General features: G+C 51.1%; 1 protein-coding gene across 1 annotated transcript; it reads right to left on the bottom strand.

Moving 5' to 3' along the window:
• Window positions 1–748: 748 nt before the first annotated feature.
• On the bottom strand, window positions 749–8,377 carry LOC115658341 (COMM domain-containing protein 4-like). Its single transcript, XM_030577073.1, has 7 exons — window positions 8,298–8,377; window positions 6,661–6,732; window positions 5,936–6,001; window positions 3,805–4,060; window positions 3,170–3,250; window positions 2,192–2,368; window positions 749–1,917 (listed from the first exon to the last, which is right to left on the bottom strand). Exons 1-5 carry the CDS (start codon window positions 8,298–8,300, stop codon window positions 3,222–3,224), a joined length of 426 nt encoding a protein of 141 aa, XP_030432933.1. The 5' UTR covers window positions 8,301–8,377; the 3' UTR covers window positions 749–1,917; window positions 2,192–2,368; window positions 3,170–3,221.
• Between the last annotated feature and the right edge of the window lie 7,993 nt (window positions 8,378–16,370).

Below are 16,370 nucleotides of genomic sequence, written 5' to 3'. Positions count from 1 at the left end.
TGAGATTTACTTCTGAATGTGTGATAGAAGAGTTAGGTATTATTATTAACAAACTATTCTTTGTACCATTTTAATTGTATTGCCTTTCAATTCAATGGAGCACAGCCTTGTTCTTAAAAATAAAAGGCTGCCCCGGTCTTTTGTTGTTTAACAGCAATTTACCAAATTATTTCAGAGTCTGCAGTTAAAATGGTTACCCACTTCACTGCCTTCAGGCTATGCTGGCTTTGCTCTAAAGGAGCAACTGCATCATCCCCGAGCTGTGAAGTTCCTGGAAATCAGAGCCCTGAGCTATAGCCAGGAAAGGGGGTTAGCACAATAGGGCACCAGTGACAGGGGCCAATCTAAACTGAGCACAACTTAAATGAAATTAGCAAAACCCAGCTGGTCCCTCGATGGCTGTTACTGGAGCTGTGCCGGGGCAAGGGCTGGACTAGCTGGGGTTGTTACGAGACAAGGCTGGGGGGAGCGAATAGTTTACAGACTTTGCCTACCCTGGCTCTGGTTTCTGCAGAGGTCAGGACTGAAGGAGCAGGGAGGGTGTATGTGGGATGGAGAGACATTGACAGAGCTGCAGGGGGTGGGAATAGGCTATAGAGCACCTGCCCCATGATGAATTCTGTCTGTGGCATCAATCCCTCCCTTTCAAATCGAGAAGATTTACTCTAGTTATTTAAAGACACGTCTCTGCTCCTGGTCTGAGGGTGTGAGAAGGGAGGGTGCAGGGGTGACAAGGGAGGCAGCGATGCAAATTCAAAATGCTCCACGTGGCTTTATTGGATCCCACTGGCAAAACAGGAAACATCCCAAATAACTGGCTTCATGTGCCAAGGCCAACCGGAAATGCAGGAGAGATTCCCAGATGCATGTTCCTGCTGATCCTTTATTCCATGCATGGAGCTGCCCTGGAAAAGGTGGTAGGAGAATGGGGGGAAGGAAAGAAAGAAAAGCTGCATTTATCCCCCAGGGAGGGGGCTCCTTTAAAGGAAGTGGAAAGAACAGAGGCAAAGTGCTTTTTAGGGGAGGGAAGCAGGGGAGCAAGAAGGGACTAGCAAATGCTCCATCGTGCTTCGGCTGATGAAACTTTCCAACCTCTTATGTACGACTGGCAGAGTCGCCACAGCCACAGGCATCTTGGATTGCTGCAGGAGTTCAGTCAGCGTGTGATGTGGAGCTGGCCTAGCCACAGCATTTGGTGGGCTGCTGCACGCTAGTCTCCAGAGGAGACATAGGAGCCCAAGTGCCTGCCGTGGAGTAGGCACAGGAGACAATTCAGGCAGAAGCAAAAGGACAGATCATCTCCCTACAGCTGTTCAGGAACAGAGCCACCAACAAAGACCTGGGCAGGGGACATCAGGGTCTCTCACTGTTAGAGCAGCCTCCAGCCTGCAGGCCTGGGTGTTCTCTGGAGGCGTGTGTGTTACACGGTGGCACAGCCCATGAGTTTGGATGCCTTTGTTATGGGAACTCTGAGCTGAAGCTGGTCTCAAGGTGGAGATCTCGTTAGCAGATGCAGAAGCCACCAAGCTCCCATCCACCATTGCTCTGGGGATGGATCCTGGAGTGGGGCTCCTGGAAGCACAAGGGCTTGTGGGCAGGATGGAGGAAGGGCAGGCAAGAGGCTTCACAGCAAGACAGCTGGAGGGGGGACCGGGGGGACAGTAGCCAGGAAGAGTGGGAAGAGCAGTCGTCAGTTTCAGCTGCAGGGGTCTGAGAAGGGAGGAGAGAGCCCAGTCCAACCTCTGCCCAGGCAGTGTCTGCGGCCATGTGCAGCAAGGGGCTTCCCCAGCGGAGGAACCGCACCCTCCAGACTCTCTGACGGGTTGCAGCACAATCAGCCGGCTCCTTCCACACTCGCTGACATCCTCCCGGCTCCTCAGCTGAGAGTTTTCATCATGGCGTGGGCCTGTCTCAGCTCTGAAAGTGGAAGAGGAGACGCAAACAGCCAATGGGGCAGAGTGACCTGGATCTCAGCAGGAGGCACTGCAGCCAGTTGCCAATTCACTGGTCACAACTGACCAGAGAATACCTCTGCGCTGTGAGCAGGAACAGAGAAATGACAGGACATGGAGACAGACGATCTCTTCCCCGGCCAGTAGGGAGAGCAGCGGGCACACAGGAGAGGAAGCACCAGACGGCAGAGCGGGGACAAGGCGAGCGATTCCAAGCTGCCCGTCTGCTGTCTACTTACCTGCCAGTAAGACCGGGAACTTCTCTGCCGACACGGTCATGGCAAAGGGCTCCGTCATGCCTCAGTCCCCTTCTCGCACAGTAAACTTCAGGTGCACAAGGGGCTCATTGACCTACTGGAGCTCACTGGAGCTGAGCGTCTGATCCACCCTCCAGGACACAGCGTCCAGATGGTTCACTGAGGACAGAGGTAGAGCCAGTCTCAGGTTTGCGCTGTCAGTGTAAAACACTCTCTCTATGCACAAGCCGGCGATATGGATTTGAGAAGCATTTTTCAAAAGCATTAAGTGGCTTCACCCACTCCTGAAATGCAGCCACCTCAGGTATGTGCAACACAGCAACTGTCTTACCGGCCCACAGCAACAATGAAAGACATTACAGGAAGGAAATGTCTCCAGTTGAAATAACAAGGGAGTTTAGGTCAGTGGAGTGGAGCCCTCCGAGATGGAGTGTGGCTGGGATAATGTAGCTAACACCCCTTGTTGCATAGATTCCCATGAGTCCAAATGGTTAGCACCACCTCAGCTCTCTCTCTCTTTATGGCCAAGAAAGATAACGCAGAAGGCAGAGCACCGCCTAGTGCATCCCCTGCCCCACTCCCTGCTGCACTTGGATTGTCCCAGAGTTGAGCTAACCTGGCCAGATCCTAACCTGTCAGACCGACAAGGTCACAGCCCAAGGGGGTCAAACAACAGGGTTCTGGTCCCAGCTCCTGGTCATCCCCTCGGTTGCTGCTGAAAACCCATCTGGCTTCAGCAAACTCTGATCCTATCCCACAATCCTCAGGAGCAAGTTCTTCCCAGGAAGTTCCAGAGGAGAATGGCTGAGAAAGTCCTACTGAACTTCCATCCATGGACGCAGGGGAACAGCTACAGGGGTGGGGGCAGTGGATGCCAGCCTATATCCCTGTTGAAGGACCATCTCCCATCCACTGCCTGGAGCAGTGTCAGGTTTGCACAGCCAAAGGGGGAACACTTACATCTCAGGCTGTGTGTCCCCAGGCTGTCCTGCAGGGGGCTCTGTTTCTCCTCCTAGGACCGGCACAATCCTGTGGCATGTTCTACAAAACAAGGAGACCAAGAAACGACTCACCAAAGAGCATCAGCTCGGTCCCTACACAACACGACTCTGGTTCCAATGGGCTCAGAAGGGACCCTGGCTGCAAACTGCTGAGCTGGCCTGTTTAGCAGGGGTACTCTCGCAGGATGCTGACATTGGGGTGCACGTGTGATAACGGGGGGATGATGGTACCGTAGGGCATTTCAGTCAGAAGATGGCCCAGCTACTGCTCCAAAGTCTTTCCTGCTGGTTGACACAGCGAGTTCTAACTTCTCACTGATGGAAGAGTGCAGGGGACACACAACCCAGCAGCAATCGCCTCCTCCCCCAGACAGCCAACATACTGAAGTCCACATAGTGCTGGAGCAAGGGTGGAAGGATACAGTTATCCGGCGTTACAGCCTGGTGCATGGGGTAGACAGACTCTACTCCGCTCCCCGGCGCCCTCCTCTGGCTGACGTTGCACAGGACAGTCAGGCTGCTGCTACTGACCCAAGGGCTCCCCAATGTGCTGCAGCCCTCTCTGAGGGACCCATCCCCTGGCACTTCCCCTACCTTTGGGCAGCCCCAGCTGTTGCAGCTCGCTGGACAGAGAGTCGCTGTCTACACTGTGTTTGGCTGCACTGGAGAGGATGAAGCTGAGCACGGCAATAGTGGCCTTCACGTCCCCGGACTCTGGAGACAGGAGAAACCTTTGGGACTCTGCCTGGCAGCAGGGCTCTTCCCTGCAGGGAGGCAGCTTTGATAGACCTGTAAAATTGACGTAGGAACCAACAGCCCTTGACGTGGCCTGCCCTTTGCAGTTCATCGCCTGCAAGAGACAAGAGAGGGTGCATGGACAGATGCCACCTTGCACTGGGCCACAAGGGGCAGCAGGGAAACAGGCAGAAAGAACTGGGCTCATTGTCACCAACCTGGGTAAGAAGCAGTGATGAGCAGGGGACTATTTGTGTGTTGGGGAGGGGGGAGCCAATGCAACCAGCAGGGGTCAAAACAGGTTAGCATTTCAACAAGCCTGGGACAGGCAGGGGTTAAGTCTAACTAGAATCGATTGATGCTAGGGATCCAAATACTAATAATGGCCAAGGGCCAGAGGCGTAAGGGGCTGTCTAAGTGCACACTTAGCTCATGGCAAGCTGGGGTGTAAAGCTACCCTGCCCTAGCCAGCTGCGCACTGTCCATGAGGACCCTGCTGCCGCGGACTAACAGCTCCCTAGGGCACTTTCACCTACTGTTTCCATGCAGGGCAGCTCCCAGGCGCACTGCAGAACTCAGGGTGTGGAGCAGGGTCCACCTGGGCACCTAGCGCATGGCAGATTTACACCCTGGCTTGCCAAAACTAACCATTCAGACAGCCAAAGCCTAAGGTTAACACCGCACAATAACCAGGCCAGTGGCGCTAAGACAGGGCCAAGCCACAGCACGACAACTCAGCCAGGGTCAGCTCATTCATAAAAACCAAACCAGACGTTTCACATCATGGTCCCATCTGGCCTTGATCGTCCAGCCTGACCTGTGTAACACAGCCCACTGGGCACCTTTGAATTAATGCCTGTTTGAACCAGAGCAGATCTGGATTTAGAAATTGCCAGTGATGGGGAGCACTTGGGCAGTTGTTCCAACGGTTAATGTCCCTGTAAAAACACCTTATTTTCAGTCTGAGTTTGTCTAGCTTCAACTTCCAGCCATTGGCTCATGTTAGACATTTGTCTGCTAGACTGAAGGACCCATTATCACCAGTTTGTTCCCCATGTAGGTACTTACAGGCTCCCGTCGAGTCACCCCTTAACCTTCTCTTTGTGACGCTAACCTGGCTGAGTTCCTGCGACCCCTCCCCTCCCCTCTCCATTGCCACACTAAGACAGCAAGTTCTGCAGGACAGGGACGGGGGCTGTTCAGCTGTTTGGGAGGCACCGGGGAAGTGCGGATTGCTACTGTGATCACCACAACCACCAGGACCGGGGCACTTCCACACACTCGGGAAATGGTGTTACCCCCTCTCCCACCACAAGGCCCAGAACCATCCAAATATAAAGCCAGGGCAGTGTTTGGGGTGAGAAGGGGGAACTCGTTAGGCTGCCGATTAGCAGCATCGCCCCCAGACAGAACAGGGGCAAGGACCCTGGGAGATTAGCAGGGCTTGCTCACGAGCAGAGCGTGGTCGGTTTCCAGTGGCTGGGCATTAACTCTTCAGGCCTTCACTGCATCAGGACGTGCCTCTCCACTCATGACCCCAGCCAGCGATGCTTTTCAGGCAATGCGGCTAACAAAGCCGAGCCGGTGCCCATAAACGCTGCAGGTAAAATGTTCTCAGGACATGAGGTGAATCCGACCACGCAGGACCCTTAGAGAAACAGACACTAATACTTACCAGTAAATACTTAGCAGCCGTACGGCCCTTTCCACCAACAGATCTCCCTGATGGGGGAGTGTCACTGGCCTTATTTTACAGGTAGAGACACAGGCTTTAGGCACCCTGCCCAAGATCAGTGGCAGAGCTGGGACTAGAACCCAGGTGTCCTGACTCTTACTCTGATACCTGCCCCACCCACACTGCCTGCCCTGAGGCCAGCCAGCTCGATATGGCCCATGCCACTCAGCCAGAGGGAGGGGAGATTTAGTCTCTGCGATCACTGGATCCCTGCTCAACGGGGCTGAACGTGGGAGAAGAACACCCTTCACTTACATCAATCCCCTCTCCCTGCAGGTCCTTGAGCACCTGGCCACAGATGAGCTTCAGCTTCACCGAGGACTGGAAAGGAGAGAGCAAGAAAATAAAACCCCACCGCAGTGCTGGGCCCAGCGGGCACTGCCTGGCAGGAGTCTGAGCTCCCCTCAAAACACACGCTCTCTGCCACATCAGGGGGACCCATCTCAACCTTGCCCTGCCCCAGCCAAACAGTCACTGGTTTGGGTTGTTTTTAAACCACTCGCTTCTCTGCCACTTTGGGGAACACCATGGTTTGGATTCCAAAGAGACTCCCTGAGTTCTGGATGCAACGATCAGGCTAAAGCCCCAGCCAGCTCTTGTGCTGTACTGAGTGTGTTGCTCAAGCCCTCAGTCAAAGCCTGTTTTATGTTCCTGAGCCTCTCCCGCTCTCTTAGGGAAGCCCGGTCAGCCAGAGACAGGCGCAGAGTTCATGCCAGTCGCTCAGGGACCTGAGCTCTCCCCCTTCACCAGATACCCCGAGCCCCAGAGCTCAGATCAGGATGCATCACTCAGATATTCCCATTGCTCCCCCAGGCTGTAGATACCCCTTTGACAGCCAAAACTTCGTGCTGATTGTCTGGTTCACAGCACCTGATAGCATCTCTCGGGAGGTTTTAAGAGCAAAAATTGCTCAGATCCCAAGGTGCTGGGCACCAGGTAAGATCCAGAAGAAAACAGAGAAAGAGAAACTTCCACTTAACTATTTTGGCCAAGGTGCTGATTTCGGCCAGGACCCAGTCAGGACAGTCCAAGTCTCCGCAGAACCGGAACCTCTGGAAGGAGAAGATCGGGGGCAGTTAGGACCCAGGTGGCGTTTGGGCCAGGGGACGTCAGCGGTAGAGTGTCCTTTGCAGGGCAGCCCAGCTCTTCTTGCCAGAGCAGGGGAACCCTCATTTCCCACCATTATTGCTGCCTTGCCCCCACTGCACCAAAAGAGCCGCCCCTAGATTTCTCTCCTCTCTGGGTACTTGGCTGCCCTCATCTCCAGTCTCTGCTCTGGCTGAGCCTGCTGCAGAGTCGGGCGGCAGATGGGTCGATCCAGAGCTGTACAAATAACTCTCCTCCTCAGGCCCTGGGTCCCCACTGTATAACGCCCCTGCAAACTCAGGCACAGCGGCTCCCTGCATGGAGATCATCAGCTTTGGAGCAAGCTCCTGGGGAGAACGACCGGACACAGCTGGCCAAGCTCAGCCTTGGCATGAGGGCATACAACTGCCCTGAATTCATGGGCTTCCCCCGGGCTGAACTGGGCCCAGAGTCTGAGAGAGAGAAACTCATCCCGGAGAAGGAAAGAGATGGACAGGGCTAGGGTGTGCCCAGAGGGATCAGTCTGATGAAGGGGTGGGGTGAAGATGGGGCAGGGCAGACGGCCCCTTCCTGTTCCTAATAACTACCAGTTAGGCTGCAGCTTCAGCAGTTTAACCCAGCAAACACTGGTACAGACCATGAGCCTGCATCCTGGAGCAGCTGCTTTATACCAGCTGCAGTTACACAGCGATAGCAAGGGCACAAGTCCCTGGCGTCTCATGTATACAGGTCCACAGGCTACAGAACCAGGCATAAGCCTCTCAGAGCAGGGGGCAAATGTCTGGGTTGAGGGGAGAAGGACAGCTGATTTCCCCCCAGGTGTTTAACATTATCATGGCTCTGAAATGATCCTTTCCCCATCAACTCATTCCCCTGCACATCCATTGCTGAAGCCCTTATTACTCCCTGCTTTAGAAACACAGGTGATGCTACAACAACAGCCCATCACGCCCGGCATCCTGCCCCCAGCCCTGGCCAGAGCTGGTTGCTTCTGAGGAAAGATGCATTATGAGGAGTTTTCACTTGCCCCATCCTGCAGTGCAGCACTTTGGGGGTGGGGTGAGGCAGGGAAGGCAGCATTTCCTTCCTGACCCCTGCAGGCTACTGGCCTGCACCCTGAAGCATGAGATTCATTTATCCTGAGCACACTTAACTAGGAGAGGTATTAGAACTCAAAGGGCTGCCACTGTGGGTTCCCCAGGCCAATTGCCTACTGTGCAAAGGGGCAGCTCTTTCTGTTTGCTCCAGCTCCTTCCCCGGGCCCCACTGACCTCAGGTCACTGGAGGGAGGGAGCAGTTTTTAAGCCAGACACAATATTTAACCCACCCCCCAGCTGCCCATGTTAGGAAGCTGGTGACACTGGCCTGGCTAATCCTAAGCATTGGGCTAGCAACGGGGAGTCCTCAGCCATGGCTCCAGCTGTTACCCAGAGTCCCTGCTGCCCCGAGGACACAGCTCTGCATCGCCCCAAGCCCCCAAATCCTAGCAAAGCACTGACACCCCCCAGCCATGCACCGCGCCTGCCCTCACCATGGTTTCCTGCTGCTTCTGCAACGCCTGACCAAGCCCACGGCAGGGCCGGAACCCACCAGCTGATCTTGCAGCACGGTCAGCTGACCACAGACCCCCCTGGTGCTGCAGCCTGTCAGCCGCTCGCTGAGCCGAGTCAGCTGAGCGCAGATTTAGTGACACTTCAGCCATGGAGGTGGCTGGCTTATTGCACAGGCCGAGGCCCAGCCGGGGGCAGCTGCCGCTGGGGTGTTACCAAGTCCTGAGACAAGGTGGGGGAAGGGGATGTCTGTTATGGGGCCAGCTTCTGTTGGTGGGAGAGACGAGCTTCCGAGCCACACTGAGCTCTTCTTCAGGCCAGGCCGTGTACGCTTGTCTCTCTCACCAACAGAAGCTGGGCCAATAAAAGCGATCACCTGCCCCTAGGGTGACCAGATGTTCCAATTTTATAGGGACAGTCCCAATTTTTGGGTCTTTTTCTTATATACATGCCTATTACCCCCCACTGCCTGTCCCGATTTTTCACATTTGCTATCTGGTCACCCTACCTTCTCCACCTTGTCTCTCTAGCATCCTGGGACCAACACAGCTCGAACAACACTGCATCCAAAAAAATCATGAGTTTAAAAAACTGCTCCTACTGTCAGGGGTTCTTTTTCATTTGGTGTCTGGTTTTTGAGGCTTCAGGTCTTACGGTTTGAAGCTTTTTCTATGCAGTGCTGGAAAATGATGGGGTTTTTAAATGGAAGCTGAGAGTCTTACATAATCTCATGACTCTATGAGTTGGGGCTTTAAGGCAAAGCACCAATTGTCATGAGTGAGACAGCTGATAAAGTGAACTGAGTAAGAGTAAATCCAGCAGCCAGCTTTGTTGCTAAATTAAAGCAGTGGATGATCTGTTTTATTGGGTAATCATCACAAAGGCCAAAGAATGGGAGCCCAACTCCACCCCCCTCCTCCAAATTCTAGGGAAGATCTGATCCAAATGTCATTGCTTGGGTTTCTCTCTATGATGGACCAGACTAGAGCCCTAAATCCAAACATGTCCAGTCTCAGGGGGAGTTCAGATTTTGATCTGAATCCAGAGCAGGTTTGGTCCATGCTCTTCCAAAAATGTGCCTATGACACACTGCCTGAGAGAGGGAGGAAGAAGAGGAAGCTTTGGGGGATGGGGTAGTTCTGTGTCATTACTGAGATGCATTCACTTTCAAACCAGCTTGATGCTCTCCTTAACATTGCTGTGGGGAATGCAGGAGGGATTGGGGATGGGATGAGAGGGCATCAATGCCTGCAGGAAGAGTTAACAGCTTAGATGGGCAGGGGAGGGTCAGGTCAGCCCAGCCAGGCTTTGACTGTGGGCTGGCTCTTGATCACAGCATTTTCCTATCTCCCTGCCCACCTATTGGCTTTCCAGCCTCCAGCCCCACACGCCTTTCCTCTCTTCAGCTCCCTTTCACTCAGTAACGGGCCAGGAATATCCCCATGCTGCACTGGGACACTGGTCCCCTTCCTGTGTTCCTGATGCAGACAAGTATCAGAGGGGTAGCTGTATTAGTCTGGATCTGTAAAAGCAGCAGAGAGTCCTGTGGCACCTTATAGACTAACAGACGTATTGGAGCATGAGCTTTCGTGAGTGAATACCCTCTTCATCGGGATGCATGTAGTGGAATTTCCAGAGGCAAGTATATATATATGCAAGCAAGAATCAGGCTGGAGATAACGACGTTAGTTCAAGCACGGAGGATGAGGCCCTCTTCTAGTAGTTGAGGTGTGAACACCAAGGGAGGAGAAACTGCTTTTGTAGTTGGCTAGCCATTCACAGTCTTTGTTTAATCCTGAGCTGGTGGTGTCAAATTTGAAGATAAACTGAAGCTCAGCAGTTTCTCGGTGAAATCTGGTCCTGAAGTTTTTTTGCTGCAGGATGGCTACCTTTAAATCTGCTATTGTGTGTCCAGGGAGACTGAAGTGTTCTCCTACAAGTTTTTATATATTGCCATTCCTAATATCTGATTTGTGTCCATTTATCCTTTTATGTAGGGACTGTCCCGTTTGGCCGATGTACATAGCAGAGGCTGCATATGATGGCATATATTACATTGGTGGATGTGCAGGTGAATGAACTGGTGATGATGTGGCTGATCTGGTTAGGTCCTGTGATGGTGTTGCTGGTGTAGATATGTGGGCAGAGTTGGCATCGAGGTTTGTTGCATGGATTGGTTCCTGAGTTAGAGTTACTATGGTGGGGTGTGTAGTTACTGGTGAGAATATGCTTCAGGCTGGTGGGCTGTCTGTGGGCGAGGAGTGGCCTGCCACCTAAGGTCTGTGAAAGTGAGGGATCATTGTCCCGGATGGGTTGTAGATCCCTGATGATGTGTTGGAGGGGTTTTAGCTGGGGACTATATGTGATGGCCAGTAGAGTTCTGTTGGTTTCTTTCCTGGGCTTGTCTTGCAGTAGGAGGCTTCTGGGTACACGTCTGGTTCTGTTGATCTGTTTCCTTATTTCCTCGTGCGGGTATCGTAGTTTTGAGAATGCTTGGTGAAGATTTTGTAGGTGTTGGTCTCTGTCTGAGGGGTTGGAGCAGATGTGGTTGTACCTCAGTGCTTGGCTATAGACAATGGATCGTGTGGTGCATCTGGGATGGAAGCTGGAGGCATGAAGGTAGGCATAGCAGTCAGTGGGTTTTCAGTATAGGGTGGTGTTAACATGACCATAGACTCATAGACTCATAGACTCTAGGACTGGAAGGGACCTCGAGAGGTCATCGAGTCCAGTCCTCTGCCCTCATGGCAGGACCAAATACTGTCTATACCACCCTAATAGACATTTATCTAACCTACTCTTAAATATCTCCAGAGATGGAGATTCCACAACCTCCCTAGGCAATTTATTCCAGTGTTTAACTACCCTGACAGTTAGGAACTTTTTCCTAATGTCCAACCTAAATCTCCCTTGCTGCAGTTTAAGCCCATTGCTTCTTGTTCTATCATTGGAGGCTAAGGTGAACAAGTTTTCTCCCTCCTCCTGATGACACCCTTTTAGATATCTGAAAACTGCTATCAGGTCCCCTCTCAGTCTTCTCTTTTCCAAACTAAACAAACCCAATTCCTTCAGCCTTCCTTCATAGGTCATGTTCTCAAGACCTTTAATCATTCTTGTTGCTCTTCTCTGGACCCTCTCCAATTTCTCCACATCTTTCTTGAAATGCGGTGCCCAGAACTGGACACAATACTCTAGTTGAGGCCTAACCAGCGCAGAGTAAAGCGGAAGAATGACTTCTCGTGTCTTGTTTACAACACACCTGTTAATGCATCCCAGAATCATGTTTGCTTTTTTTGCAACAGTATCACACTGTTGACTCATATTAAGCTTATGGTCTACTATGACCCCTAGATCTCTTTCTGCCATACTCCTTCCTAGACAGTCTCTTCCCATTCTGTATGTGTGAAACTGATTGTTCCTACCTAGGTGGAGCACTTTGCATTTATCTTTATTGAACTTCATCCTGTTTACCTCAGACCATTTCTCCAATTTGTCCAGATCATTTTGAATTTTGACCCTGTCCTCCAAAGCAGTTGCAATCCCTCCCTGTTTGGTATCATCCGCAAACTTAATAAGCGTACTTTCTATGCCAACATCTAAATCGTTGATGAAGATATTGAACAGAACCGGTCCCAAAACAGACCCCTGCGGAACCCCACTTGTTATACGTTTCCAGCAGGATTGGGAGCCATTAACAACTACTCTCTGAGTACAGTTATCCAGCCAGTTATGCACCCACCTTATAGTAGCCCCATCTAAATTGTACTTTCCTAGTTTATCTATAAGAATATCATGCGAGACCGTATCAAATGCCTTACTAAAGTCTAGGTATATCACATCCACCGCTTCACCCTTATCCACAAGGCTCGTTATCCTATCAAAGAACGCTATCAGATTAGTTTGACACGATTTGTTCTTTACAAATCCATGCTGGCTATTCCCTATCACCTTACCACCTTCCAAGTGTTTGCAGATGATTTCTTTGATTACCTGCTCCATTATCTTCCCTGGCACAGAAGTTAAACTAACTGGTCTGTAGTTTCCTGGGTTGTTTTTATTTCCCTTTTTATAGATGGGCACTATATTTTCCCCCTTCCAGTCTTCTGGAATCTCCCCCGTCTCCCATGATTTCCCAAAGATAATAGCTAGAGGCTCAGATACCTCTTCTATTAACTCCTTGAGTATTCTAGGATGCATTTCATCAGGCCCTGGTGACTTGCAGGCATCTAACTTTTCTAAGTGATTTTTTACTTGCTCTTTTCTTATTTTCTCTTCTAAACCTACCCTCTTCCCGTAAGCATTCACTATACTAGACATTCCTTCAGACGTCTCAGTGAAGACCGAAACAAAGAAGTCATTAAGCATCTCTGCCATTTCCAAGTCTCCCATTACTGTTTCTCCCTCCTCATTGAGCAGTGGGCCTACCCTGTCCTTAGTCCTCCTCTTGCTTCTAATGTATTGATAAAAAGTCTTCTTGCTTCCCTTTATTCCCATAGCTAGTTTGAGTTCATTTTGTGCCTTTGCTTTTCTAATCTTGCCTCTGCATTCCTGTGTTATTTGCCTATATTCATCCTTCGTGATCTGACCTAGTTTCCATTTTTTATATGACGCCTTTTTATTTTGTAGGTCACGCAAGATCTCAAGGGTAAGCCAAGGTGGTCTTTTGCCACATTTTCTATCTTTCCTAACCATCGGAATAACTTGCTTTTGGGCCCTTAATAGCGTCCCTTTGAAAAACTGCCAACTTTCCTCAGTTGTTTTTCCCCTCAGTCTTAATTCCCATGGGACCTTACCCATCAGCTCTCTGAGCTTACCAAAATCTGCCTTCCTGAAATCCATTGTCTCTATTCTGCTGTACTCCCTTCTACCCTTCCTTAGAATTGCAAATTCTATGATTTCATGATCACTTTCACCCAAGCTTCCTTCTACTTTCAAATTCTCAACAAGTTCCTCCCTATTTGTTAAAATCAAGTCTAGAACAGCTTCCCCCCAGTAGCTTTTTCAACTTTCTGAAATAAAAAGTTGTCTGCAATGCAGTCCAGGAACTTATCGGATAGTCTGTGCCCCGCAGTGTTATTTTCCCAACATATATCTGGATAGTTGAAGTCCCCCATCACCACCAAAATCTTGGGCTTTGGATGATTTTGTTAGTTGTTTGAAAAAAGCCTCATCCACCTCTTCCACCTGATTAGGTGGCCTGTAGTAGACTCCCAGCACGACATCACCTGTGTTTTTTACCCCTTTTAGCCTAACCCAGAGATTCTCCACACTTCCGTCTCCTATGTCCATCTCCACCTCAGTCCAAGTGTGTACATTTTTAATATATAAGGCAACACCTCCTCCCTTTTTCCCCTCTCTATCCTTCCTGAGCAAACTATACCCATCCACACCAACATTCCAGTCGTGTGTATTATCCCACCAAGTTTCAGTAATGCCAAATAATGTCATAGTTGTATTTATTTATTAGCACTTCCAGTTCTTCCTGCTTATTACCCATACTTCTTGCATTTGTATATAGGCATCTAAGATACTGGTTTGATCTTGCCTCCCAGCTTCGCCCTGACCCTCCTTCCTCTCTGCCATTATAACCCGTGCTCCCTCCTGTTTCCAACCCATCTCCCAGGTCTTGTTCCCCACTTACCTGTGGGCTTTGCTCACTTGTCCCTGTCGAACCTAGTTTAAAGCCCTCCTTACTCCATCACTTATTTGCACCGTGGTGTGTAGGAAGTGGACCTCCCATGTAGATTGGTCCAGACTGAGGCTGATGGTGGGGTGTAAGCTGTTGAAATCGTGGTGGAATTTTTCCAGAGTCTCCTTCCCATTGGTCCAGATGATGAAGAAGTCATCAATGTAGAGTAGGTAGAGAAGGGGCGTGAGTGGATGAGAGCTGAGGAAGCGTTGTTCCAGGTCAGCCATAAAAATGTTGGCATATTGTGGGGCCATGCAGGTGCCCATAGCAGTGCCACTGATCTGGAGGTATATATTGTCATCAAATTTGAAATAGTTGTGTGTGAGGATAAAGGCACAGAGCTCAGCAACCAGTTGTGCTGTGGCATCATCAGGAATACTGTTCCGCACAGCTTGTATTCTATCTGTGTGTGGGATGTTTGTGTAGAGAGCCTCTACATCCATGGTGGCTAGGATGGTGTTTTCTGGAAGGTCACCAATGCATTGTAGTTTTCTCAGGAAATCAGTGGTGTCACGGAGATAGCTGGGAGTGCTAGTGGCGTAGGGTCTGAGAAGAAAGTCCACATATCCAGACAGTCCTTCAGTGGGTGAGAGTGCCAATGCTCAAGATGATGGGGCATCCAGGATTTCCGGGTTTGTAGATCTTGGATAGTAGATAGAATAGCCCTGGTCGGGCTGATTTGTTCCGGTGCTAGTGTAGAGAGTGTCCTGAATAGATGGTGCAGTTTCTTAGCGTATTCCTCAGTGGGATCTGAGGGAAGTGGCCTGTAGAATTTGGTATTGGACAGTTGTCTGGCAGCCTCCTTTTGGTAGTCAGACCTGTTCATGATGACAACAGCACCTCCTTTATCAGCCTCTTTGATGATAATGTCAGGGTGGTTTCTGAGGCTATGGATGGCATTGCGTTCTGCATGACTTAGGTTATGAGGCAAGTGATGTTGTTTTTCCACAATTTCTGCCTGTGCAGATGGTTTCCCACAGCTGTAGGGAATTAAAAGCGGCTCTGCAGAAGGAGGCCACTGAGAGGCAGGGTTTAGGCGTAGCGTTTCGCACACACCCAGGATTTAGGTCAGTGGAAAGATTGTTCCCTCTGTGGCTGCACATGGGAAGGAACCAGCCTGGGCATACTGAGGGGTGGGGGGGGGGATGAGGGAGGAGTGCCAGCTCCCTGCCAGCACCACACCTTGCACAGAGGAGCTGGAGGAGCTATGCAGCTGCCAGGTACATCCAGTGGATTAGGCACCAAATCCCCTGCCTCTTCTGCTGGGGTGACTAGTTCCCCTCCCACACACAGTCCCCCAGAATAATGAGAATGTTGCAAGCTGAACCTTGTAGGGTGAAATCCTGGCCCTGGTGAAGGCAGTAGCAAAAACCCCCATTGGCTTCAATAGGATTTCACTGGTAGCATTTCCTCTCCCACATGGACCCAACCTCTTGCCTCTCCCCCTTAAAACACTGTCCCAGGAGACCTCTCTACCCTTGGCCCCAGGGCTCCTGTTCAAAGCAGCGGGAGCAAAATGGCCATAAAAATATTGAAACACTAGTCTTGGGGCTGACAAGGCCCGAGCTAATGTCACTGCTCCATTGCTTGTTTTTGCTGCAGCCTTTGTCCCACCCTTCATCTGGATAGTTAGCCTGTAAAGTGTCTGGGACAGAGACCTTGTCTTCATCCTGATCTCACACGTCCTTTCACAGCAAATGGGGAAACTGAGGGACGGGGAGTTTAAGTGACTCACCCGAGAACACATCAAGGGGTTGCACGCTAGCAGAGAAAACAAGCTTGCTTTTAACTAGCTCTTGTGTCCAATTTCTCACACTGTCGGGTTTTTGTTAAAAGCCAATGTTTATGTAGGACTTAAACATTAATCTTTTGTGCAACTGCATTTAACACGCCTATTATTATTTATATTACAGTCAGGGGCATCAGGTTTGTATAATTTTGGTGGTGCCCAGAACGGGTCCAAGTAGAGCCATCTCTAGAGCAACTGCCCCGGGCCCCGTGCTTTGGGGGGGCCCCCATGCTTCAGGGGGACGTGGGTTCCAGGCAGAGCTGTCCGTCCATAGGACATACCAGGGCAACCGCCCTGGGCCCCGTGCTTTAGGGGGCCCCATGCTTCAGGCGAACATGGGGTCCAGGGCAGCCTGGAGGGTTAGTGGGGGGGCTGATGCCAGCAGCAGCAAGAGACCTGGCCCCAGCCCGTCCCTGCTCCACCCCCATTCCACCCCTTCCCCCAAGCCCCCACCTCTTTCAGGCTTATGCCCCCTCCCCCAAGCGATGCTAGGAGCCAGTGGGGCAGAGCGGAACAGGGTGGGCTGGGGCCAGGTCGCTTGCTGCTGCCAGCGCCAGGCCCCCCGCTAACCCCACA

Source organism: Gopherus evgoodei, chromosome 10, assembly GCF_007399415.2.
Source record: "Gopherus evgoodei ecotype Sinaloan lineage chromosome 10, rGopEvg1_v1.p, whole genome shotgun sequence".
Lineage (NCBI taxonomy): Eukaryota > Metazoa > Chordata > Testudines > Testudinidae > Gopherus > Gopherus evgoodei.
This window is presented reverse-complemented; position numbering and strand designations above follow the sequence as displayed.

Bases quoted from the DNA above. Each gene is read 5' to 3' on its own strand.
- LOC115658341 (XM_030577073.1), bottom strand. The intron at 6,002-6,660 runs GTTAAGTGGAAG...TCTCCTTTCCAG, and splicing joins TCAGCACCTTGGCCAAAATA to TCCTCGGTGAAGCTGAAGCT. The intron at 3,251-3,804 runs GTAGGGGAAGTG...CTTGTTTTGTAG, and splicing joins ACAGCTGGGGCTGCCCAAAG to AACATGCCACAGGATTGTGC.